This window comes from Myripristis murdjan, chromosome 8 (genome assembly GCF_902150065.1).
Source record: "Myripristis murdjan chromosome 8, fMyrMur1.1, whole genome shotgun sequence".
In the NCBI taxonomy this organism is placed as follows: domain Eukaryota; kingdom Metazoa; phylum Chordata; class Actinopteri; order Holocentriformes; family Holocentridae; genus Myripristis; species Myripristis murdjan.
This window is the reverse complement of record NC_043987.1, coordinates 33492616-33515865: the sequence shown is the minus strand read 5'-3', so window position 1 is coordinate 33515865 and position 23250 is coordinate 33492616. Positions and strand designations below refer to the sequence as shown.

The 23250-nt window shown below is 40.8% G+C and overlaps 1 protein-coding gene across 1 annotated transcript in view; it reads right to left on the bottom strand.

Annotated features, from left to right (window-relative positions):
* LOC115363488 (uncharacterized) overlaps positions 1–23250 on the bottom strand; it is a 64124-nt gene continuing 40874 nt past the window's right edge. Inside the window, exons 9-21 of the mRNA XM_030057739.1 lie at positions 9555–9851; positions 9144–9455; positions 8737–9021; positions 7387–7683; positions 6976–7287; positions 6569–6853; positions 3617–3913; positions 3206–3517; positions 2802–3083; positions 2166–2492; positions 1675–1995; positions 1082–1369; positions 1–181 (exon numbers count right to left, since the gene is read on the bottom strand). Of these exons, the coding sequence (XP_029913599.1) occupies positions 177–181; positions 1082–1369; positions 1675–1995; positions 2166–2492; positions 2802–3083; positions 3206–3517; positions 3617–3913; positions 6569–6853; positions 6976–7287; positions 7387–7683; positions 8737–9021; positions 9144–9455; positions 9555–9851 (3620 nt within the window). The 3' untranslated portion in view covers positions 1–176. The remainder of the gene's footprint in view (positions 182–1081; positions 1370–1674; positions 1996–2165; positions 2493–2801; positions 3084–3205; positions 3518–3616; positions 3914–6568; positions 6854–6975; positions 7288–7386; positions 7684–8736; positions 9022–9143; positions 9456–9554; positions 9852–23250) is intronic.

Genomic DNA, 23250 nt, shown 5'->3' with positions numbered 1-23250 from the left:
TTTGCTCTCAACATCTCAAAATTTATTTTTCCAACCTGAAAGAACAGACTACCAACATGAACTGAGTATCCTACAGGGAAATGATGACAGTACAAAGAAACCATATAAAACAGAAAATGAAACGTCTACTTCACATTCAGGTCATGAGGTAGGATGTTTCCAGGGGTCATGATCATTTAATCTGAAAAGAAAAAGATGGGAAAATTTGTCAGTTATCTTACAACACTTTAAAAAATGTAAACTTAAATTAATATACATACACAGAGGTGAGTTATGTGAAGACACAGACAGGGGCATCATGAAAGACATAATACCAGCATTCATTTTGGATTTTCATTTGATATTGACGATGGCTCACCAGCTAATAACGTGTAAGTTTTGTGAGACAAAAATGTAAATGAACAAATTCAATCAATAATCAGTTATGCCTTTATGCCCTTACCATCATGTCAGATTGAAACACCGGTAAAGTGTGTATGTCAATATGACGCACCAAGTTAGCAAGAAAAAAATGTAGTAGTGAAGACTGTTATCTCCATCTAATCACACACTTTGTTTGGTCTGCTGCTGGAATGAAACTGAACATCAAGAAACATTAAATCTTACTTTGACTCTCATGTTACTCAGGAGACTTTAGAAGGAATAAAATATCTTGCTGTAACAGCAAAGCTTAATTGTGATTTCCAGCTGCTTTTAGCTTGTTTTCAACAGTGTTGACCCCAAATATCTCGCTGCTTCCAGCTTGCCCACGCAGTTTCTCTAGAAACTGCATTTTTTAAATTAATCATAAAAAAAGGCATTACAGCTTGTGTAGTTGCTAGTGTCATGTCTATAAAATGCTATAGATGAGGGAGATTAACAACAGGAGGAGGAAGGTGACAGCCATATACCAGCTGCCCTGGCTCAAGTCCTCAGTGACAACATCATGTACGATGTCGTAAAAAAACATGCCTTCATCCAGGACCTCTATAACAGGGATTGATATTACATCTGTTAATTACCAACACAGAAGTGACTGCACCACAAACCAAGAGGGACAATTCCATTATCTGTATCAAAGATATGATAGACAAACTGGCACCTGGTTTGGTGATATTCAGGGCTAAGGTGGTGTTTGAATGTGTCACCCTGCAGGTGTAGACTGCCCCACGTTGCCAGTTGACTGGGGACACACGAAGTCGGCTATGGATGCTGAATTTCCCTTTTGGACTTCTGTGGGCCTCACTGGTGTTGTAGTCCCACAGTTCAGTGGTGTCATCGAGAAGCCAGGTGATGTTGATGGATGCAGGGCTGAAATCAGTCACCAGGCACACAAGCTCACCAGAGCCTTGCAGCAAGGTGGCTGAAGGTCGGGAGAGGCTCACCGAAGCTGGGAATATAGTCATATACATGTTATGGATCAGTACTGATGATATCTTTCTCCATGAATTTTACTTTAATGTAGTGGCAAAACAGCTTGAAGAGTTATCTGTAACACTTGCAGTAATTATTGTGTTGTGATTTAACAAAATGCAGAAAGACAGCAAAGAAAATTCTTGCAAGAAATGTTTTGGAGCAAGACAGACAACCATAATTACTATTCAGTAATCTTGGAACATGAAAAAGATTAGACACTCTTGGATGTGATGGACACAACAGAGCTGCGTTTCTACATTATATTGGCTCCCTGCTTACCAAACACTTCCTCTACAGTGCTCCTCAGTGGCCTTTCAGATGACTCGTGTATGACAACACAAGAATAAGTGGGTTTCTGGTCCCGCTCGGTTGGGGATGTGTTCAGTGAGCTGCTCAGGGAATAAGTGCTGCTCCTTGGGTCTTTCCAAGCAGGGCTGTTGGTGTAGTGAGATGATGGTAGCTTGTGGCCATCCTTCTCCCAGTACACCATAATGTTAGGTGGGGAGAACCCAGAGACGAGACAGACAAGTGTGGTGGTGTTTGACTCTGACAGTTCAGCGTCACTTGGCTGTATCAGCTTCACAGTTGGTTGATTTAGATCTGAGGAAACACAGAAGAAGTTAACAGTTAACAAGGGTTTGTATTTGGACTTTTTTGTTTCAGTCATCATCAATCATCATCATTGCTGCAGTCTTGTCATGTCATATTAAACTTGGCAGAAAATCACAAAGTGAAACAATCAGCTTCAGGAATGTCATGTGTGATGCTACCTCTGCTTTTGCTTGTATGGTCCTCGTAGCCCTGGTCGAAACATCGGTGCTTTCCCTTACAAGACACTTGTGTATATGAATTCCAGACCTGTGATGATACATTCAGGGAGCTCTGCAAAGTTGCAGTCCCATTGCTGTGACGGAGTAGTGGTCCTTTGGCCACATTGTTCAACACCTCCGCATCACCTACTTTCCAAGTAATGGAGAAGTCTTCAAGATTTGCACCAACCAGAAGACAGGTGATGGTCACATGATCATTTTTCTGCAGCTGCTGGAGAGGTGGGCCCTGAACATACACTCCAACTGTCTGACATGATGCTGGAGTCACTGAAAAACAAAGAAGATGAATGAAGATTTTCCCTGTACGGTTCACAAAAAGAGAAAACAGAGGAAAACAAGAGAAATAAGAAAAAAAAAAAAAAAAAAAAAAAAAACTTGAAGCGTACCGAGATGCCAATTTCAGCTACCAGCTCTATTTAAGGGAAGGATTACTCATAAAATATGGCCTCATTTTCACAATGGAAGGTTAAAAATGTTGTCAGATTGATCTATTCCATAGTTTGTGTCTAATATGTGATGCCAGTTCTATTAGTTTTCAATTGTACTTGGTCTTTATACATGTTGTTTTCAATTTACCTGAACAAAGGCTGATGTTCTTCTGGACTGTACTTCCAGACTGGTCAGACACTTCACAAGTGATGTCCTCCCCTGATTTCCACTCTATTTTAGTGATAAGGAGATGACTGGTTACTTCCACAAGTCCATCTGCACCCATCTTGATGTCCTGAGAGGCTGCAGGTCTGTGCTGAGACCCAGAAAGCCATTTGATTTGAGGGTTGAAGCCCCGTCCAGAGCATAAGAGTTTCTGTGGTCCCGACTCTTCACTTGGGGCTAAAAGGAGCTCCACTGATGGGTCACCTAAATATCAAACAGAAAACAACAAAAACAGCTCATTTGTAGTTCAAAGAGATTGCTGAAGAGGGAACAGATGGCAACAGATTATAAGCTTGAGGGAAAGAAAAATATCAGTGTCTACCCACCAAAAATATTCCCAATGGAGTTTGACTCCCATTGCTTGGAGAAATCTTGGTTCACTTTGCAGGTGAATGTTGTGTCTTTTTTTTGGTAATGTGAAGGGACAAGGAAACTTTTTGTGACTGAGTGGAGGCCTGGGGCTTTAGGAAATTCAACATACAGTTTCTCAGAGATGTCAGTGCCATTGGCCTGAAATGTGATGTAGAGGTCGCTGGAGGAGAGTTGTGTGACGTCACACTCCAGCACAGCACTGTTTCTCTTGAGCAAATCTGACAGAGATCTCCTGATCAGCACTGATGGAGCTGCAGCTGCAGGCCCTGCACAAAACATAGAGGTGGTGACTTTCAGACTGTCAGTGTTTTCAGGTTTTCAGCTCTCACATATCAGCTGATTTTTATTTTGGATAGTTTTCTTACCTGTAAGAATGATGGTGTTTTCAGCGAGTGTGAAGCAGTGATGTTCAGCTCTACATTGGACTTTATTGAGGTTTTTCCAGTCAGTTGAGGGAACCATCAGATTGCTGATGATATGAGTTGTGTTTCTGTCCTGATTCGCTGGAGGATTGGAAAGGACTTGATCATTTAGCAGCCAGGTCACTTTGGCATCCAAGTCAGTATGGACCAAACATGTGGCAGTGACCACAGACTGTGCCATCATGACTGTCTTGAAGCTGGGGATCTCCAGATGAATGGAGGGAGGCGAGGATGAATGAACTGTAAGAAACAAGTTTGGCCAAAACATGTTAATGTCTAAAACTAGCAGACTATATCTGAATCTGATTTGTTTTAGGGGTTTTCATGCATATTGGACATTGCACAAAGCAGTTAAATATCACGAACTGTGCCAACTATGTGGCATTAGAGAACAGCCACTAATTATATGTCATGTTTCTGTTTATTATTTATAGACACCATGTAAATTTCATGCAAATCCAATGAAATGTGTCACATGAGGCTGACCTCCTGTTGTCAGTAGGTGGCGCTATGACTATGACTCAAGATGGGTGTGTAGATGTGTTCAGGCCTGCACTCTTATCCAGCATGTGAAATTTGTGACAGATTGGAGGATATATATTTCAGTTATAACTTCTTGTTTCATGACAAAACATCAAAATTCGCCATGCTGCCACGGTCCTGTTGTTTGACGAAAACTCAAAAGCTTCACAATATAACGTCTCAAAGGTCTTTAGATGTCACACACCAAATCTGAGGTTGCTCAGGTCAAATCTTTCACGAAAATCATGAATTTTCTGCTGGATTTAGTTCATGCCACCTGTAAGGTGTTTTTCAAGTGTCAGGATGTTACATGTGCCTGTATTTTGTGCATGGAGGTGAAACGCAATGCAAGGTTTGCATCCTACAGATTTTCCATATTGCCATACTGCTCTGCACACGCACAAGACCCATAAATTATGCAGATTTCAGCCACTTTTGACATATGTGCAAAGTTTGCTGAGTTTTTGAGCACCTGCAGCCCCTCAGAAATGCTGTTCAATTACAAAAGGGGTTTCATACTGGTTTGTGCTCTGACCACAAAGAAGGAAGCAAAAGAAAAAAAAAAATTCAAGCCTCCAGAGGTGAAAATTTCACCTTCCAGCTCTATCTTAGTGAGGGATCACCAGTAAATTAAAGCTGCAAGCAGCGTTGGACGGGCCCTCGCCCCCCTGTGCACGTCGGGGATGGCGCGCGTGTCGAAGCACAGACAATTCGTCCGTTTGTGCCAGTTTTAAGGGTATTTTTTGGTGTTTTTATTTTGAAAGAGTTTTGGGCTTTTATTTTGAAAGGCCGCGGAAGTCCTAGTGTGTGACCGACACGAGTACTGGCAGCTGTGGCGTGATCAGACCAAAATGCAGGCACACACACTCACTCACTCACTCAAACACACACACACACACACACACACATACGCACGTGCACACACACACACACACACACACACACGTGCACACACACACACACACACACACACACACACACACACACACACACACACACACACACACACACACAACGCCAACAAAAACCCACTGGTAGTACATTCACTGTTGGTGCCCCTCTGGCCACTAGCAGCGCCCCTCCAGCAGATGGCGCCCTTAGCATGTCCTAGTGTGTGACTGACTTGAGTACTGGCAGCTGTGGCATGATCACACCAAAATGCAGCCAGACAGAGAAATCCTCATTCAATCCAGTGGAGAAATCCAGAAAACCCACCCCTGTTTGAGGTGTCACAGCTCGGTCACCGTTTGAGTTACAGACTTGATTCAAAGTTTAAACGAGTCACGAGACTCGGATCTATAAATCTCCCATTTACATGATTTTGCTATCTTTTACTGTTTTTGAGTTATGGCAGTTTTAGTTTGAGAGTGTTTTCTGCTCCCTCTGAGCTCTTACAATGGGTGTGTATTGCGCATTCCTGAGGCAGCTAGAGTGAGTCACATGTCCAGGCAGAGTGCAGAGCAGAGCACACCAGAGTCAAAAACGTTTGAAAAGTCTTCACAGCTCCCACAAACTTGGTCCAATCCACATCAAAACTACATATTTTTGTAGGAATTTTTGTCCTCTTTCCATCTGCATAGTTTTCAAAGCCGTCAGACTTTTACTTTAGACTCCAGGGGCTTAATTAGTGCCAAAAGTCAGCCTCTTCACACCAAACTCCATGGGAAAAAATGAGGTTTTGGCTCTGGCCACTCCGACTTTGAGGGCTTATAAAATCCAAACGATTGAATGAATAACAAGTCTTTAGCAACTTTTGTTCAGCACTGTGTCCTCTGTCATCTGTTAAATTTTCAAGCCGCTGACATTTACGCCCTGGGAGGATATAGATTTTGTTCAAAGCGGAACTTTGGGCGAGAACGTGAACATTCCAACACAAATTGCGGACTTCCTGTTGGTTTTAGAGGGGGGGTGTCAGCGCGTGATTTGTAGGGCTTGATGAGACCTACATTTTGGCATTGGTTTGGTGTTTCTATCACATTCCTGTGGGCCGCAGCGGCTGCCTTTGTGTGCCTAGGTGGCGCTACGGAGCCTATTTTTGCACTTAGGGGGTCCGTTTGTCCATTTTATCGAATTTTTCGCCAGACCTGGCCTGCGTGCCGAATTTGGTGACTTTTGGAGCATGTTTAGGGGGTCAAATTAAGGGTTATTTAGACGTAATAATAATAAAAAGAAAAAGAAAAAAAAACGAAGGAAATACAATAGGGCTTCGCACTGTTCCAGTGCTCGGGCCCTAAATATGGCCTCATTGTCTCAATGGAGGGTTAAAAAATGTTGTCAGATTGATCTATTCTATATTTTGTGTGTACAAGGTGATTCCAGATCTGTTAGTTTTTAATTGTATTTGGTCATTTATACAGTTAGTTTTCAATTTACCTGAACAAAGGCTGATGTTCTTCTTGACTGTACTGCCTCCAGACTGGTCAGACACTTCACAAGTGATGTCCTCCCCTGATTTCCACTCTGTTTTAGTGACAAGGAGATGACTGGTTACTTCCACACGTCCATCTGCACCCATCCTGATGTCCTGAGAGGCTGCAGGTCTGTGCTGAGACCCAGAAAGCCATTTGATTTGAGGGTTGAAGCCCCGCCCAGAGCATAAGAATTTCCGTGGTCCCGACTCTTCACTTGGGGCTAAAAGGAGCTCCACTGATGGGTCACCTAAATATCAAACAGAAAACAACAAAAACAGCTCATTTGTAGTTCAAATAGATTGCTGAAGAAGGAACAAATGGCAACAGATTATAAGCTTGAGGGAAAGAAAAATATCAGTGTCTACCCACCAAAAATATTCCCAGTGGAGTTTGACTCCCATTGCTTGGAGAAACCTTGGTTCACTTTGCAGGTGAATGTTGTGTCTTTTTTTTGGTAATTTGAAGGGACAGGGAAACCTTTTGTGACTGAGTGGAGGCCTGGGGCTTTAGGAAATTCAACATACAGTTTCCCAGAGATGTCAGTGCCATTGGCCTGAAATGTGATGTAGAGGTCACTGGAGGAGAGTTGTGTGACGTCACACTCCAGCACAGCACTGTTTCTCTTGAGCAAATCTGACAGAGATCTCCTGATCAGCACTGATGGAGCTGCAGCTGCAGGCCCTGCACAAAACATAGAGGTGGTGACTTTCAGACTGTCAGTGTTTTCAGGTCTTCAGCTCTCACATATCAGCTGATTTTTATTTTGGATAGTTTTCTTACCTGTAAGAATGATGGTGTTTTCAGCAGGTGTTAAGCAGTGATGTTTAGCTCTACATTGGACTTTATTGAGGTTTTTCCAGTCAGTTGAGGGAACCATCAGATTACTGATGATATGAGTTGTGTTTCTGTCCTGATTGACTTGAGGATTGGAAAGGACGTGATCATTTAGCAGCCAGGTCACTTTGGCATCCAAGTCAGTATGGACCAAACATGTGGCAGTGACCACAGACTGTGCCATCATGACTGTCTTGAAGCTGGGGATCTCCAGATGAATGGAGGGAGGCGAGGATGAATGAACTGTAAGAAACAAGTTTGGCCAAAACATGTTAATGTCTAAAACTAGCAGACTGTATCTGAATGTGATTTGTTTTAGGGGTTTTCATGCATAATGGACATTGCACAAAGCAGTTAAATATCACGACCTGTGCCATCTATGTGGCATTAGAGAACAGCCACTAATTATATGTCATATTTCTGTATATTATCTATAGACCACACCATGTAAATTTCATGCAAATCCGATGAGATGTGTCACATGAGGCTGACTTCCTGTTGTCAGTAGGTGGCGCTATTACTATGACTCAAGATGGGTGTGTAGATGTGTTCAGGCCTGCACTCTTATCCAGCATGTGAAATTTGTGACAGATTGGAGGATGTATATTTCAGTTATAACTTCTTGTTTCATGACAAAACATCAAAATTCGCCATGCTGCCACGGTCCTGTTGTTTGACGAAAACTCAAAAGCTTCACAATATAACGTCTCAAAGGTCTTTAGATGTCACACACCAAATCTGAGGTTGCTCAGGTCAAATCTTTCATGAAAATCGTGAACTTTCTCCTGGATTTAGTTCATGCCACCTGTAAGGTGTTTTTCAAGTGTCAGGATGTTACATGTGCCTGTATTTTGTGCATGGAGGTGAAACGCAATGCAAGGTTTGCATCCTACAGATTTTCCATATTGCCATACTGCTCTGCACACGCACAAGACCCATAAATTATGCAGATTTCAGCCACTTTTGACATATGTGCAAAGTTTGCTGAGTTTTTGAGCACCTGCAGCCCCTCAGAAATGCTGTTCAATTACAAAAGGGGTTTCATACTGGTTTGTGCTCTGACCACAAAGAAGGAAGTAAAGGAAAAAAAAAATTCAAGCCTCCAGAGGTGAAAATTTCACCTTTCAGCTCTATCTTAGGGAGGGATCACTAGTAAAATATGGCCTCATTGTCTCAATGGAGGGTTAAAAAATGTTGTCAGATTGATCTATTCTATATTTTGTGTGTACAAGGTGATTCCAGATCTGTTAGTTTTTAATTGTATTTGGTCATTTATACAGTTAGTTTTCAATTTACCTGAACAAAGGCTGATGCTCTTCTTGACTGTACTGCCTCCAGACTGGTCAGACACTTCACAAATGATGTTCTCCCCTGATTTCCACTCTGTTTGAGGGAAAAGGAGATAACTGGTTACTTCCACACGTCCATCTGCACCCATCCTGATGTCCTGAGAGGCTGCAGGTCTGTGCTGAGACCCAGAAAGCCATTTGATTTGAGGGTTGAAGCCCCGTCCAGAGCATAAGAGTTTCTGTGGCCCTGACTCTTCACTTGGGGCTAAAAGGAGCTCCACTGATGGGTTACCTATCAAAAAAAAAAAACAACAAAAATAGCTCATTTGTAGTTGAAAGAGATTGTTGAGGAGTGAACACATACCAACAAATAAAAATAACTTGAGGGAAAGAAAAATATCAGTGTCTACCCACCAAAAATATTCCCAGTGGAGTTTGACTCCCATTGCTTGGAGAAACCTTGGTTCACTTTGCAGGTGAATGTTGTGTCTTTTTTTTGGTAATTTGAAGGGACAGGGAAACTTTTTGTGACTGAGTGGGGGCCTGGGGCTTTATGAAATTCAACATACAGTTTCTCAGAGATGTCAGTGCCATTGGCCTGAAATGTGATGTAGAGGTCACTGGAGGAGAGTTGTGTGACGTCACACTCCAGCACTGCACTGTTTCTCTTGAGCAAATCTGACAGAGATCTCCTGATCAGCACGGATGGAGCTGCAGCTGCAGGCCCTGCACAAAACATAGAGGTGGTGACTTTCAGACTGTCAGTGTTTTCAGGTCTTCAGCTCTCACATATCAGCTGATTTTTATTTTGGATAGTTTTCTTACCTGTAAGAATGATGGTGTTTTCAGTGAGTGTGAAGCAGCGATGTTCAGCTCTACATTGGACTTTATTGAGGTTTTTCCAGTCAGTTGAGGGAACCGTCAGATTACTGATGATATGAGTTGTGTTTCTGTCCTGATTGACTCGAGGATTGGAAAGGACGTGATCATTTAGCAGCCAGGTCACTTTGGCATCCAAGTCAGTATGGACCAAACATGTGGCAGTGACCACAGACTGTGCCATCATGACTGTCTTGAAGCTGGGGATCTCCAGATGAATGGAGGGAGGCGAGGACGAATGAACTGTCAGAAACAAATTTGGACAAAACATGTTAATGTCTAAAACTAGCAGACGGTATCTGAATGTGTTTTATTTTAGGAGTTTAATAGGGACACGGTTATACTTATGTCTTCATATATCATTTCTGTACATTTGTCAGTCAAAGTGTCTAAAATATAACTAATCTCGAATTTCAGTCTTTCAAAAATCATAGACCGTGATCAGTTTGTGGTCCATTTGATTTACAAAATACTCCCAAACAAAGAATAGAAATTAAAGTATGAATACATGTCTTGAGTAATGATCTAGCAATTTTCTTGTTGTGCCATCAGACAGAGTTTCCCACACTTACCTGAACAAATACTGATGGATCTTTTGAATTCATTTTTGGCGTGTTGGGACTTGCATGTGACATCTGAGCCTTTTGCCCACTCCTTCATATCAAGTTTAATCTGACTGGTCAGACTGAAGGTTTGCTCCCCTCCATCCACACTTTGCAGCTTCTTCTCGACTGGTGAAGCAGTGACAGTATTGTTTCCCAGTTGCCATTGCACAGTAAGCTGGCCAGGAAAGAAGCCACTCAGGGTGCAGATGAGTGTGACTGGTGAGCTCCCAAACTGGCCTTCCCAGACAGAGTAGAGTGTGATGTTTGGAGAGATCACCCGTGGTGCTGGAACACAGCAGAGATTGGTTTTCAGGTCATGTACATTTTCAAAATCCTAATGTAGGATCTCAGGAGAAGTTATACATACCTTTTGATTTTAGGCAACTTAGCAACTCTACTGTCTCAACCCTAGGTGTAATATCCCTGTACTTTGGCTAGATGGCAGAGTTGTACATTTACACTGGCTGGTGCTTAAAGTCAGGTGGAGATGGAGCAGGATGTGTTGCACAGATGTTAGAGCAGGACAGGGAAGAGCGATCAGGGCAAGCAGCAAGCGGAAGCACCGAGTAACACCCAGGTCCCAAAAAAGCTCCCGAAATACAGAAGTGAAACATGACACTGAGCAATGGTGCATCACACACACCAGCTGTGAAGCCTGCTCATGCCAGGAAAGGAAAGGCACTGAAAATGTAAATATCTTTTTACATTCTCAGGCACCTCTCTGATTTTGTTTGGTGACTTCTCACAACTTTGCTGAGAGTTTTAGTTCTCTGGTCTGTTGTTACCATCACATTGTAACATCTTTATATTTACATATTCAGTTGAACACGGTCTGTTGGCTCCAGGTGCTGGAGAGCTGGTGGACAAAACTGATGCAGCTATGACAAAATCAAATATATAAACAAGAGTAATGAATGAATGAATGGATGAATGAATGAATGAATTTTGATTAAAATAGCTCAAAGAAACATTAGGTTCTGTTGTTACAGATAATTTAAGAGTGAGCATAATGAGAACCTTGACATAATAACCTGGACATTCTGCAGGAGAGAAAAATATTGGAGGAGCAGCCACAAATGCTTCAATGGATCTCCTCAGTTAAATATGATATTTTTACACAAACAGTCACCACATTCCTTTTTCTTTCTTTTTTTTCATTTGACCTGAAAAGAAAAAAAACAACAACAACAAAGAAATATAGATCAGAGCTTTTATATCAAAAATGATCAAAATACAACAATTTGTATAGTTCTAACATTTTGATGAGTACAAATTATACTAGGCCTTGCAAATTTGAGGGAGGTCAATGTTGAGGTTGACCGTGTTGGATTTCTCAGCTGTTCTCTTCACTGTGGACCTCATAATGACTCGGGATGTGTCCATCAAGGATTCATGGTAAACTACACAGCTATACACCGCTTCACTGCTGTTCCACTGGTCAAGGCTGAACGATAGCTGGCCATAGACAGAGTAGACTCCGTTGTTTTCTACCAGGTTCGTGGTATTAAACGCATATTTTTTTGAAGCTGGTGCCACATCATCAATAAGCCAAGACACCTCAATCTCTTTGGGTTTGAAGTCTTTCACATAGCAAGTCAGGGTCACCATGTTATTTCGAATTTGTTCTACTGGAGGCAGCAGAAAAACTGATGGACGCTGAGGCACTTCTCCTGCAAGCATGACAGAACAGTTAGGCCCTCCTGGCACAGACCAGAGCAGCTGTTATACAACATTTCTTCTACAAGAAGCATTCATAAACAACTCTCACACACATCCATGATCACATGATCATCATGGACATAGATTTGTCAACGGCACTCAAACAGACTTTTAATGCACAACTGCAGAATAATGAAACTTTGCTTACCGCTCTTTCGATAAGGTTCCCTCTTAGGCCCGTCCAAAAAAGTTGGATGTTCAACCACACAGTTGTACTCTATCCCCTTGCTCCACTCCTCATACAGGACGTCACTTATGGCAAATTTGCTTTTCCCATTGCTCTCACTCAGATTTCTGCTTGTAACTATTACTTGTCCATTCTCGTCCTGCCACTCAACAGACACTTTCTCTTTAGGAGTGACTTCGCAGATCAGATCAGCTTTTTTGTTGAGAAACATGTCCTCCAATGAGATTGATGTGATTGTGATGTCCAGTTCAGGTTGGCAAACAGTACAAAGTGCTGATCCTTCTGTGGGAGGAAATGATGAGCATTTACTAAACTTTCATGACTATGAAGCCTTGACTACTGGAATTGCATTAACAACAATGATAATTTACTCACCTTTGTAGGTCACAGACCTGTTCATATTTATCTTAGGTCCTCCATACACACATGTAAATGTGTCGCCATCAGTCAAATCACTTCCCACAACTTTGAGATAGGTGGCTGTGCTGTAAACAGTTGCAGTTTCAGTATGTCTGCCATAAGTAGCAGGTATTGGGTTGGTGATTTCCTGTACATTTTTCAGCCATGTGATCTCATGTGTTTTCGGTGAAAAATCAATGGCAAAGCAGGAGAAAGAACCCTTCGATTCATCCTCGGGAGAGAAGCCCAACACATTAAGAGTTGGTCTTTGAACAGGCACGGCTGAAAAACAAACATACACAAATATATGTATGCAGAAGCAGGGAATAACAAATGTGCAGAAGCAGATATGAACAAGGTGCAGCAGTTGAGATAAACCTTGGCTGACTTGTCATGAAGCTTGATGAAACTGTAACATGTGTACATATGGAATTGCTCAAACACACAGTGAGTGTCAGACAGAAAAAGAGCTCGCCACTGTCAATGACCTTTACAATGACTAGAGCTTTAGTACTCTCTTCTGCATAGACACTGACTATACAGGCAAGCCAACCAGTCTTCTCTTTTTTTCCTCCCCCTTTTTTTTCTGGCGAAAATACAAGCCTCCTTAACAATAAATAAACAAAACTTTCTCCTTTTTCCTTTTTTTTCTGATTTTTTTCCTTTTATTCTTTACATATTTTGACGTGGAAACAATATAGCATACCTTTAGACCCTATTAACCGTAGCATATATAAAAAACAGAACTATATTACACATGGTATATAAACTACTTTGAAAACACCTCCCAGGGTGTGTAGCCTGTGTCTTTGGCATAGAGAAGCTTTTCTGTCCCTAACCTAACCCTAGTCCCCCTAACCCTAACCCTGGCAGTGGCATAGCTGAAGGTCAGGGAGGCGGGCGTGAAGCCAGTGGCGAGGACGCCGACAGTCAGCGTGTTATCGGTCTCAGAACCACATTGTACCAGAGGAAACACAGCAGGGGCCTTTGATGTGGCTGAGAAAAAGAAAAATATTTCTGATTAGGATATTGAAATTAAAGTTTGATTGCAGATGACAGAATTTTTTTAACATGAGTGATAACAAAGAGAAGCCCATGGCAGCTTTGTGTTGCAGCTTTCGTATCCCAGTTATTTACAGGTTGGTAAGGAAAGGAACAGACTTATGTCTCTCACTTATAGCACTTTGTAGTAGTTATTGGCTATCAGTCAGTATATTGTTGGTAAATTATGATCAATTAATAGATTCAACAGTATTTTTAAAAACTCATCATTATTTGACATTTGTGGAGGGTTTGACAAAAGTAAACATCCATTCATTTCTGTAATAGCAGCCACATCACAATATGGACATTAAATGATTATGAAATAATTACTGTTCCTTTTGTTTCAGTTCACTGGTTATTTAAGTTGACAATTCTTACCTGATGAAACAGTTTCTGTTGTACCTTTCCCCCAAGAGTCAAAAGCACTGCAGCACAGCGCTAAATCTACTTATCGCTTATTTTCAAAAGGCTTCATCTAGTCAATAATTAGTTTGAAAAGTCTATAACTTTACTTTTAATAGAGAATAATATTATAAAATCCATTTGAATGACCAAATGCCCTAATATTATAGCTTTTTGTCTAAGATCTTGTCTGATACTGAGGATTTTGCCCTTTCCTTTCTTGCTCTCTGACTCTGTCAGGGGCTGATTTTACACATGAGCTAGATAGACACACTGGACAAGTTTCAGTTCAATACACTGGGAAATAGAAAAGCTACAAGTACAGTCTGTGCATTTGCACAGATTTACAAACAGCACCCACAAATGATATGTTTGTAACCCCAGATTTGTTAACTGCACCCTCAGTAAAAAGAGTCAGTTTGGTCTTGAGATGAAAATTGTTGCACCATTAGTGATCGAAGAAGTAATACAGACTAAAAATAAATGTACCAGCACATGGGGCACAAAGTCTGTCGATACTGAAAGCACTGCACCGATACTGTTAACCAAACATGTTCCACATTTTCAGCTGGGACTGCAGCATTTTCCTCGAAGAGTTTAAAGTCTTTTTTTACAAGGATGAGTTTGGCAACAAATGATCAGGACACAATTGCACAAAGCTATCAAAAACAGTCTGCAGTGTGTGTGTGTGTGTGTGTATGCGCGCACGCAGTGTGTGTCAACACCCTCACTTCTTGGATCAAACCAAGTTAAACTGAAACTTTACATCTCCACAGCAAAGGTGCTGTCCTGTGGCAGGAGGAGAGCGCTGCAGACCCCCATCCTCTCCTTGAGCCCTCAGGCTGAGGGGGCAGCTGGTGGAGCAGGTCCAGTGTCTGCCTGCTGACACTGACTGTCACTGCCCTGTCTCCCAGCAAGCTTATAACATCTACCCTTTAATGGCTGGACCAAGAACAAAACATGGGAAAATTATTTCCTTGCATTTTATAGTTATTTGGGACACAAATAACAAAAAACATGTTTATTTTAAAAATTGACAACATAGTTATATTTTTTACAAGCCTCTACCAAATGGTTGAGCTGGCCTTTAAGGGTAACAGTGCATTTAATTCGCAAAAAATCACAGTCATGTGAAATGTTTATTTATTGACAATTTATTGACACATTAAAAAAGACATTGTGATCTACCATACTGAAGTGGCCTAATAACAAAGAATGGGCCTTTAAAACTTCTAAAAACTGGTCCAAAAATACATTTTTCATGTCGGTAATCATTTCCATATTTGTGTCACATTCATTTCTAGCTATATTTATTTCCTTTTTTTTATTTTATCCATTTCTGTATATAATTTCTGTAGTCATCCAGCTAGCTAGCTAATGTCTATAAAAGGATACAAGGATACAAGGATACAAGGAAGTTTATTGGTCATTATACAACAGGTTGTATAATGAAATTAAAATGTGGTTCCCTCTTGACTGATTAATTGATTGTATAAAAAATAGAATTATTAAGCATGGAGGAGTGCAGATGGTGTATTCAGGAGTCTCACAGCCTGAGGGAAGAAGCTGCTCTGTAGTCTGGTGGTACGGCAGTGAATACTTCTGTATCTTTGGCCTGACGGCAGCAGGGTGAACAGGCTGTGGCTGGGGTGGCTCTTGTCTTTTAGGATCCTTTTGGCTCTGCGCAGGCACCTCACCTCCCCGATATCACTGATGCTTGGTAGATGGGTGCCAATGATGTTTTGGGCAGTTTTAATCACTCGTTGCAGAGTCTTCCTGTCCTGGGCCGTGCACATCCCATGCCAGTTTGTGATGTTTCCAGTCAGGATGCTTTCAATTGCTCCTTTGTAGAAGCTGACAAGAACTTGGCGTGGGAATTTTGCTTTCTTAAGTTTCCTTAAGAAATACAGCCGTTTCTGAGCTTTTTTAACCAGGGCAGAGATATGTGAAGTCCATGTCAGGTTCTTTGTTATGCTGATTCCCTGGAACTTGAAACTGCTCACTTGCTCCACCTCAGCTCCTTTGATGTAGACAGGGTTGTGTGTCTTTGCCTCCTTTTTTCTAAAATCAACTATCAGCTCTTTGGTTTTGCTGATGCTGAGCAAGTTGTTTTCTGTGCACCATTCTGCAAGATGGTTGATTTCCTCCCGATATGAAAACTCATTGTTGGAAATCCGGCCGATGATGGTGGTGTCATCCGCGAACTTCACAATAGAGTTCTCTCCATGTCGGGGGTTGCAGTTGTGGGTGTACAGCATGAACAGGAGGGGGCTGAGCACACAGCCCTGGGGGGCTCCGGTGTTGAGCACTAGAGTGGAGGAGGAGAGACTGCCAATCCGAACTGACTGGGGTCTGTTTGTGAGGAAGTCCAGTATCCAGTTGCAGAGAGTGGTACTGATGCCCAGAGTGTTCAGTTTTCCAATCAGCTTCATGGGGGAGATTGTGTTGAAAGCTGAGCTGAAATCAACAAACAGCATTCTGGTGTAGGTGTTGCTGTTCTCAAGGTGAGTGAAGACTGAGTGGAGAGCAGTGGAGATGGCATCCTCTGTGGATCTGTTGGTTCTGTATGCAAACTGCTGAGGGTCCAGACTGGCAGGGATGCTGTTTTTTATGTGCTGGAGAACCAGTTTCTCAAAGCACTTCATCAGGATGGGGGTGAGTGCCACAGGGCGATAATCATTTAGATCAGATACTGCAGACTTTTTAGGCACAGGGATGATGGTGGCTGTCTTGAAGCAGGTGGGAACACTCTCCTGTGACAGTGATATGTTGAAAATGTCAGTAATGACATCTACTAGCTGGTTGGCACATGTTTTTAGTACACGGCCAGGGATGTTGTCAGGCCCAGCAGCTTTACTCATATTCACTTTCAGCAGGACTTTTCTCACATCCACTGTGGATACTGACAGTGGCCGGTCCTCTGCAGGCTGAGTAGACTTTACAGCTGACTCCCTGTTGAGGAGGTCAAAGCGAGCATAAAATGTGTGACAAATCACATTGGTATGATGATGATTTCACTGAATACATAATGTATACCATTAATTGTATCATAAACAACAGTGAATATATAACAAGATGTTTATTTTATAGTAATAATCAATTTGAATCATATTCAGTCATTAATACTACTTGAACCTTTTAAAGGCCAAATCAACCGTTCGGTAGACCATGTTTTCAAAAAATGATTATAAGCTTGTTATAATTTTTTTTCTGCACCAAGTTACATAATTGTGTTCAGTAGGCACTCGGAAACCATAATATGGCAAAAATAATATTCCTTGCAAAACAAACACAACTTGCTCCTGCACTCACTTTAAAGCTCTGCTGTTTATTGGGTCAAGGTTTTGGTCTATCGACCTTCATCAGGACCAACATTTTACAACTGTCTTCCTTTTGAAACATCAGTACACCTATGCAATTAGTTGATTACAGGTGTTTACAGTTAACAAAGGAAGTGACCTCATCACAACAATGGAAAAAGGAGAGAAGAACTTCAGAAGAAAATCAGAGAAGTCAGCAAAATAAACACAACAAAAAATGCAAACATGGGGAAAACATGCATGCTTCACTTTTTTCATGTCTGGCATTTTTACCGCCTGCTTATTCGACATTTTTCACTGTGTCTCACAAGCAAAAGAATAAATAACAAAATCTTTACAGGCCAGCATTCATCCAGAGAGCCTCCTATTGTTCACTACAGGAGATGAGATGGTGAACCAAGCAACTGGACTGACAGCTGAGGATTTGATGGAGATACAGCGACTGATGGTGAAAACACACTCCAGTCTGCAGACCAGGACTCACCTGTTCTAATAAAAAACACTGGACACAGAGGATGTGCAGGTCACTTAGTGAGATTCATCATAGCACACCAGTTAGTGGGCTTTTCTCCTTGTACTCTGTTCCTTCTTTGTCTCAAATCCAACAAGCCCAGAAGCTGCCACTGGACACAGAGGATGAAGTGGGAAACTACATTAAATAAAGCCTGTTGAAGTGGTAGTTATTTGCATCATGCAACATAAATGCTGATAATTATATCAGTGTGCTGTATCAAATTTGTTTCATTACTATTTAGTAAATAAGCCTAAAGTCACCACTGTGTTAAAATGCATGATCTTATGTTAATCATGTAAAGCCTGAACCATAAAATAATTGACAGAAAATTCCAATTCTTTGAAACTGGAGCCATTATTAGTCCAACAAAACAGGCAAAAAAAAAAAAAAAAAAAAAAAAAAAAAAAAAAAAAATCAAATATCAATTCCCAACTATGAGTTTCAATTTATGTCATATTTGGCACATCAGGCAAAAGTTTTTTTTTTTTTTTTTAAACAAACAAAAACATCACAAAACACAAAAAATCTTCAACACACTGCTAATACCAAACATATAAAAGAAGACTTTTCCTTCCAAAACATAGAAAATAACACTTTTTCCATTATTTATTATTATCTTTTTATTATTATTATTCTGTATCTGCTACTGTATTGTGCAGCAATGAGAAATCCACTATGGTAACTGGCAGGGTGGAAGAGGAACCTTTCACTTAGTTTGTCTCATTTTTTGATTCACAACCTCTTTATTTTGCATGGTGGAAGGCCTGAAAACAGTTTCTGTCCTTCCTATATATATATATAAAATACTAACAAAGTGCACTACAAATACCCGGATGTACACTCAAAACGGTCAAAAAGTTGGAGTAAGCCTTTATTTACCCAAAAAAAAAAAAAAAAAAAAAAAAAAAAAAATTAAATTTAGATAAATAACTTGATAAATAAAGCTTAAAGAATAATACAATTTTCAAATTTATAAAACTTAAAATAATTACCTTTATATATATATATATATATATATATATATATATATATGTATATATATATACATATATATATATATATATATATGTATATATATATATATATATATTTTTTTTTTTTTTTTTTTTTTAACTTGGAGCCATCTTTATTTGTTTGGTGAGTGTATGGGGGGTACGGGACGGGCACACCTGGTCCACCTATCTGCATAGTTCACAAACTAAATATTAATAAAATAAAATATTTATTAAAACACTTTTGCCCACTGTGAATCTGTAAAGCAACTCCCATGCTGTGGGAATTGATTGATTGATGTTTGTTGTTTACTGAGAGGGTTACTCCTCTGTTTTGACTTGTTTGCAGTGTCTCATTCTTTGTGTGATAATAGCACTTATTTCAACAGCGCACTTATTTGCTAGACAGAATTTCCAGTTGGGCAGGATGTGGCCCCCTGGAGCACAGTGGCTGGGTTTCTCCCTGGAGTTCTCATACTCCTGACCAATAACAGTTGTGTGACTCTTAATAATAATAATAATAATAATAATAATAATAAATTTTATTTAAAGGCGCCTTTCTTGGCACTCAAGGTCGCCGTACAGGACACATTTAAAAAACATCAGAACACGTTTAAAACAACAGGACATATTTAAAAAAACAAACAAACAAAAAAAAAACAGCAGCAGCAATAAGAATAAAGAATAAAACACCAGAAAGAAGCAGAGAAATTAACATCAGGTGAGGTAAGCAGTTTTGAACAGATGTGTTTTGAGTTGTGACTTGAAATGGGTGAATGAGTCAATGTTTCTTCGTTCTCTCTTATTGTGTGATTTATAATTCTGAGATCTTTACATATATAAGCACTTATGGAAACCTGCACTGGTCTTTAAGGGGACTACGACTTTGAATTGGATTATTAGGCCTTAGCTATGTATATATTAGATATATGTTGAACCACTTCTGATGTAGGTGGACCCCGGTGACATGTGGAGGTGATGGTGAACTGGAACCCTACTCGCTCCTCGAGTGACGGACCTGTGTAGGCCCACACGGGCACCTGGGAGCAGTGCACACTCCTTTTCTTCTTTCTTCATTACTTCCATTAAATCCTCCCTCTTTCTTTACTCCTAACCCCAACCATTTTATTTTCCCTAACCTTAACCTGCCCTAACCTCCCTTCTAACCTTAACCCCCCTTGATTAATTCTAACCTTAACCTCCCCCATTTTCTTTTCTAATCCTAACCTTAACTTAAACCCAAACCTTAATTTATCCTAACCCTAACCTTAACCTTCCCCATTTTCTTTTTTAATCCTAACCTTAACTTAAACCCAACCTTTAATTTACCCTAACCCTACCCCCCCTTCTCTTTTTTGTTAACCCTAACCTTTTTATTAATCCTAACCTTAAACCCCTTCTTCTTTTCTGCTCTCTCCTTACCCTAACCCGTTTATTTTAATAATCCCTAAACTTAACCAACCCTTTCTTTTCCTTTTTTTTAACCCTAAACATAACCCTTGACCTTCTTCTCCTAACCCTAAACCTGGGCCACTCCTCGATCTGCGGACTGCAGTCAGGGCTTACTGGGAAAGTTGAGTGTGGAACGATGGACACTTCTCACCTCAACGGCACCACTGACCGGAAGTAGCTAGCTAAAAAAGCTGACTTGACTTTTCGTTTTACGACTGTTAATATGTCACTTAATTAATTTTTAATTTTTTTTTCAGGCGAGAAAGTAACCACGTAGATTCCAAATAGGTGGTCAGTTTGTCCAAATAACGTCTGTTTTGAAAATTGCTTCGACGTTTTCGGATAACTCTCAAGCTAGCGATTGTGCAAAGCGCAATCACTTCCGGTTGTTTACAAAAATAAAACTCTAATACCTTAGAAACAGTAGTGATGCTTTTATTTTGAAGCTAGGATGTGTACACGTCTACTTCTGGATAACTTTACCACCGAAAACCAAAGCCGGCTGCGGCACTGGTCGGCATCAGGCGGGCCGGCCGCAGCACCAGCCAGTACCGCACCCGGTCAGGTCTGCCGGATCTGACAGGGAGCGGCTTGTGCCGCCTTCGGCTCTCCTGATGCCGACTGTCGGCCGCAGCACCAGGGTGAAGGGGGTGCTGCGGCCGACGAAACATTCTTCAATAACAAATGATAAATTTCAGATTCAATCACTCGTGCAATCGATTTGAGGCACATGCATGAAATGCTATAAAACGATTGAAAATGACTTCAACATACCTGCTGTGTTAAATTTAAGAAAGCCATTTTTACCACGGTTTTACAAACAAAAGCTTTATGAAATATTAAGTTATTTCACATTGTATCAACTCAGTAAGTGTTTCTATTGATATTTCAGTAAAAATTTGCATGTGTTTTGTACCCTAACCTTGCCAAAATTGGAAAAGTTCTCCTTCCATTCACACCAGTTTTTCATTTCTTGCTAGTAGCCTTTTTGGAAGTGTCCCTGACAGCGCTCGGGTGCATGAAATACTGTCCCTGGTTGATTATTCCCACATTACAAGTGACTGATTTGGCCCATCGGGTTTTTCAAGAAAAAAAAAAAATGTCACACCAATGATGTACAAGGCTGAAAAGATCATGTCTTAACTATGAAGCATGCGGCTTTATAGGGTTAACTAACACAGATTTACAGTATTCATGACCAATATACAATTTTTGCTTTACATCATTGCCAAAGTGAGTCTGTTAATAAACGCATGAATATGATCTTTTGCTGAATTTGAAGTTCTTTCTCCATGTGAGCCACTTGTTTGTAGCTCTGTGTCTCCAGGGGACAGAGTCTCTTGCTCACAGAAACACATGGCATTAAATTAATCTGTGGACTGAGGCTGCCTCCTCTGGTGGCTTCATGTTCCAAGTGTTCAGGGACTGAGGGGTTTTTGTACAGCTCTACCAATGGTTTGTGTCACTGTGGCTGTCTGGCACAATAATACACAGCAGTGTCTTCAGGCTGCACATTCTGTCCAGTTAGAGTCACTGTGTTGCTGGAAGAGTCTACTGAAATACTGAACTTGTTTTTCAGTGAATCTTTGTAGGATTCATCTTCAGTATATTTGCTCCCAATCCACTCCATTGCTTTCCCTGCAGGCAGTCTGATCCAAGCTGTGTAATAGTCTTCAACAGAATAAGAGACCTGACAGGTGATGGTCAGAGTTTGACCTGGCTGGACAGTCAGAGATGCTGGCTGTGTCAATGTTTCACATTTCACACCTGTGGAAAACACAAACATTTTTTAAAATCTAATTATCCAGGTACATGGCACCAGAAGAGCTGCTGGTTTTGTAAATGTGACGTAAAATCCAGAGAGACTCACAGGATCCAGCAGCCAGCAGCAGCAGCAGAGCTACAGACAACATGGTTTGTGTTGAAGCTGAACTGGTGGGAGCTGCTCTTCCTCTTTTCTTTCAACTTCCAGCCTCATATCAACTCTTTATAGCAGAGGAACCAGGAAGGACACTTTGCATACAATCAAACATACGACTGAAGAGGATCTACTCAGCAGTGGATCTAAACTGAAGTAGTAGTTTTGTCCCAAGTGTGACAGTCCTCTAATGTGTGTGACTGTGCCATATCACTTTAATCCACCTGCTGACTGCTGGGATCTCTGGAGAGAGAAAACACTTTTTGTTGCCTGGAAATCAGCTCTGCCTGCTGTTGGGGTTTTAAATCAACCTGTTACGTCTTTTTCTGCAATAATCTGCTCAGTGTGTGATTCACTGTATTGCAGCCTTTTTCCCTGATCATTTTCCTGTTCCAATAACAATACATATACTGTTGTATGGTTATAGTTTTATTGAGGCATGTGAAGGACACAATTCCATAAGGCTAAATTTTAAATCAGACTAAATCATCATGTTCCCTGAAATTCATTAGTTAGAATTTCATTATTGAGGGTGATTTCATATATTAAATATGATCATTTTTCAACAGTATGCATATACATTTCTTTACAATGAAAAATGTTAGATTTACTTCAAAGTGTTTATTTGGATTTCAAGGCGTTGTCGGAGTGCACAGGGTGTCCAGTTTGGTGAGCACAGGATTGCATCTATGTTCTTTGCAGATGATGTGGTTCTGTTGGCCTCATCAGGCTGTGACCTGTTTGCAGCCCAATGTGCAGCCCAGTGTGCAGTGGTCGGGATGAGGATCAGCACTTCCAAGTCTGAGTCTGAGTCTTTGTTCCAACTCTTACCTATGGTCACAAGCTCTGCGTAGTGATTAAAAGAATGAGATCGCGGGTACAAGCGTCAGAAATGAGTTTCCAGGGTGGCTTGGTGCACCCTTTGGGATGTCAGAAATCGCTGTGTTCCAGTTAGGATCATGGTATAGTTTGAGTATTAAATTCTAGCAAGTCTTTATAGTTCAAAGGTTCAAAAGTCATCTAAGATTCATGGGAAAACTGGAGCTCAAGGAAGAGATAAATATTTGTATTGACTTCCCTCTAACGTTTC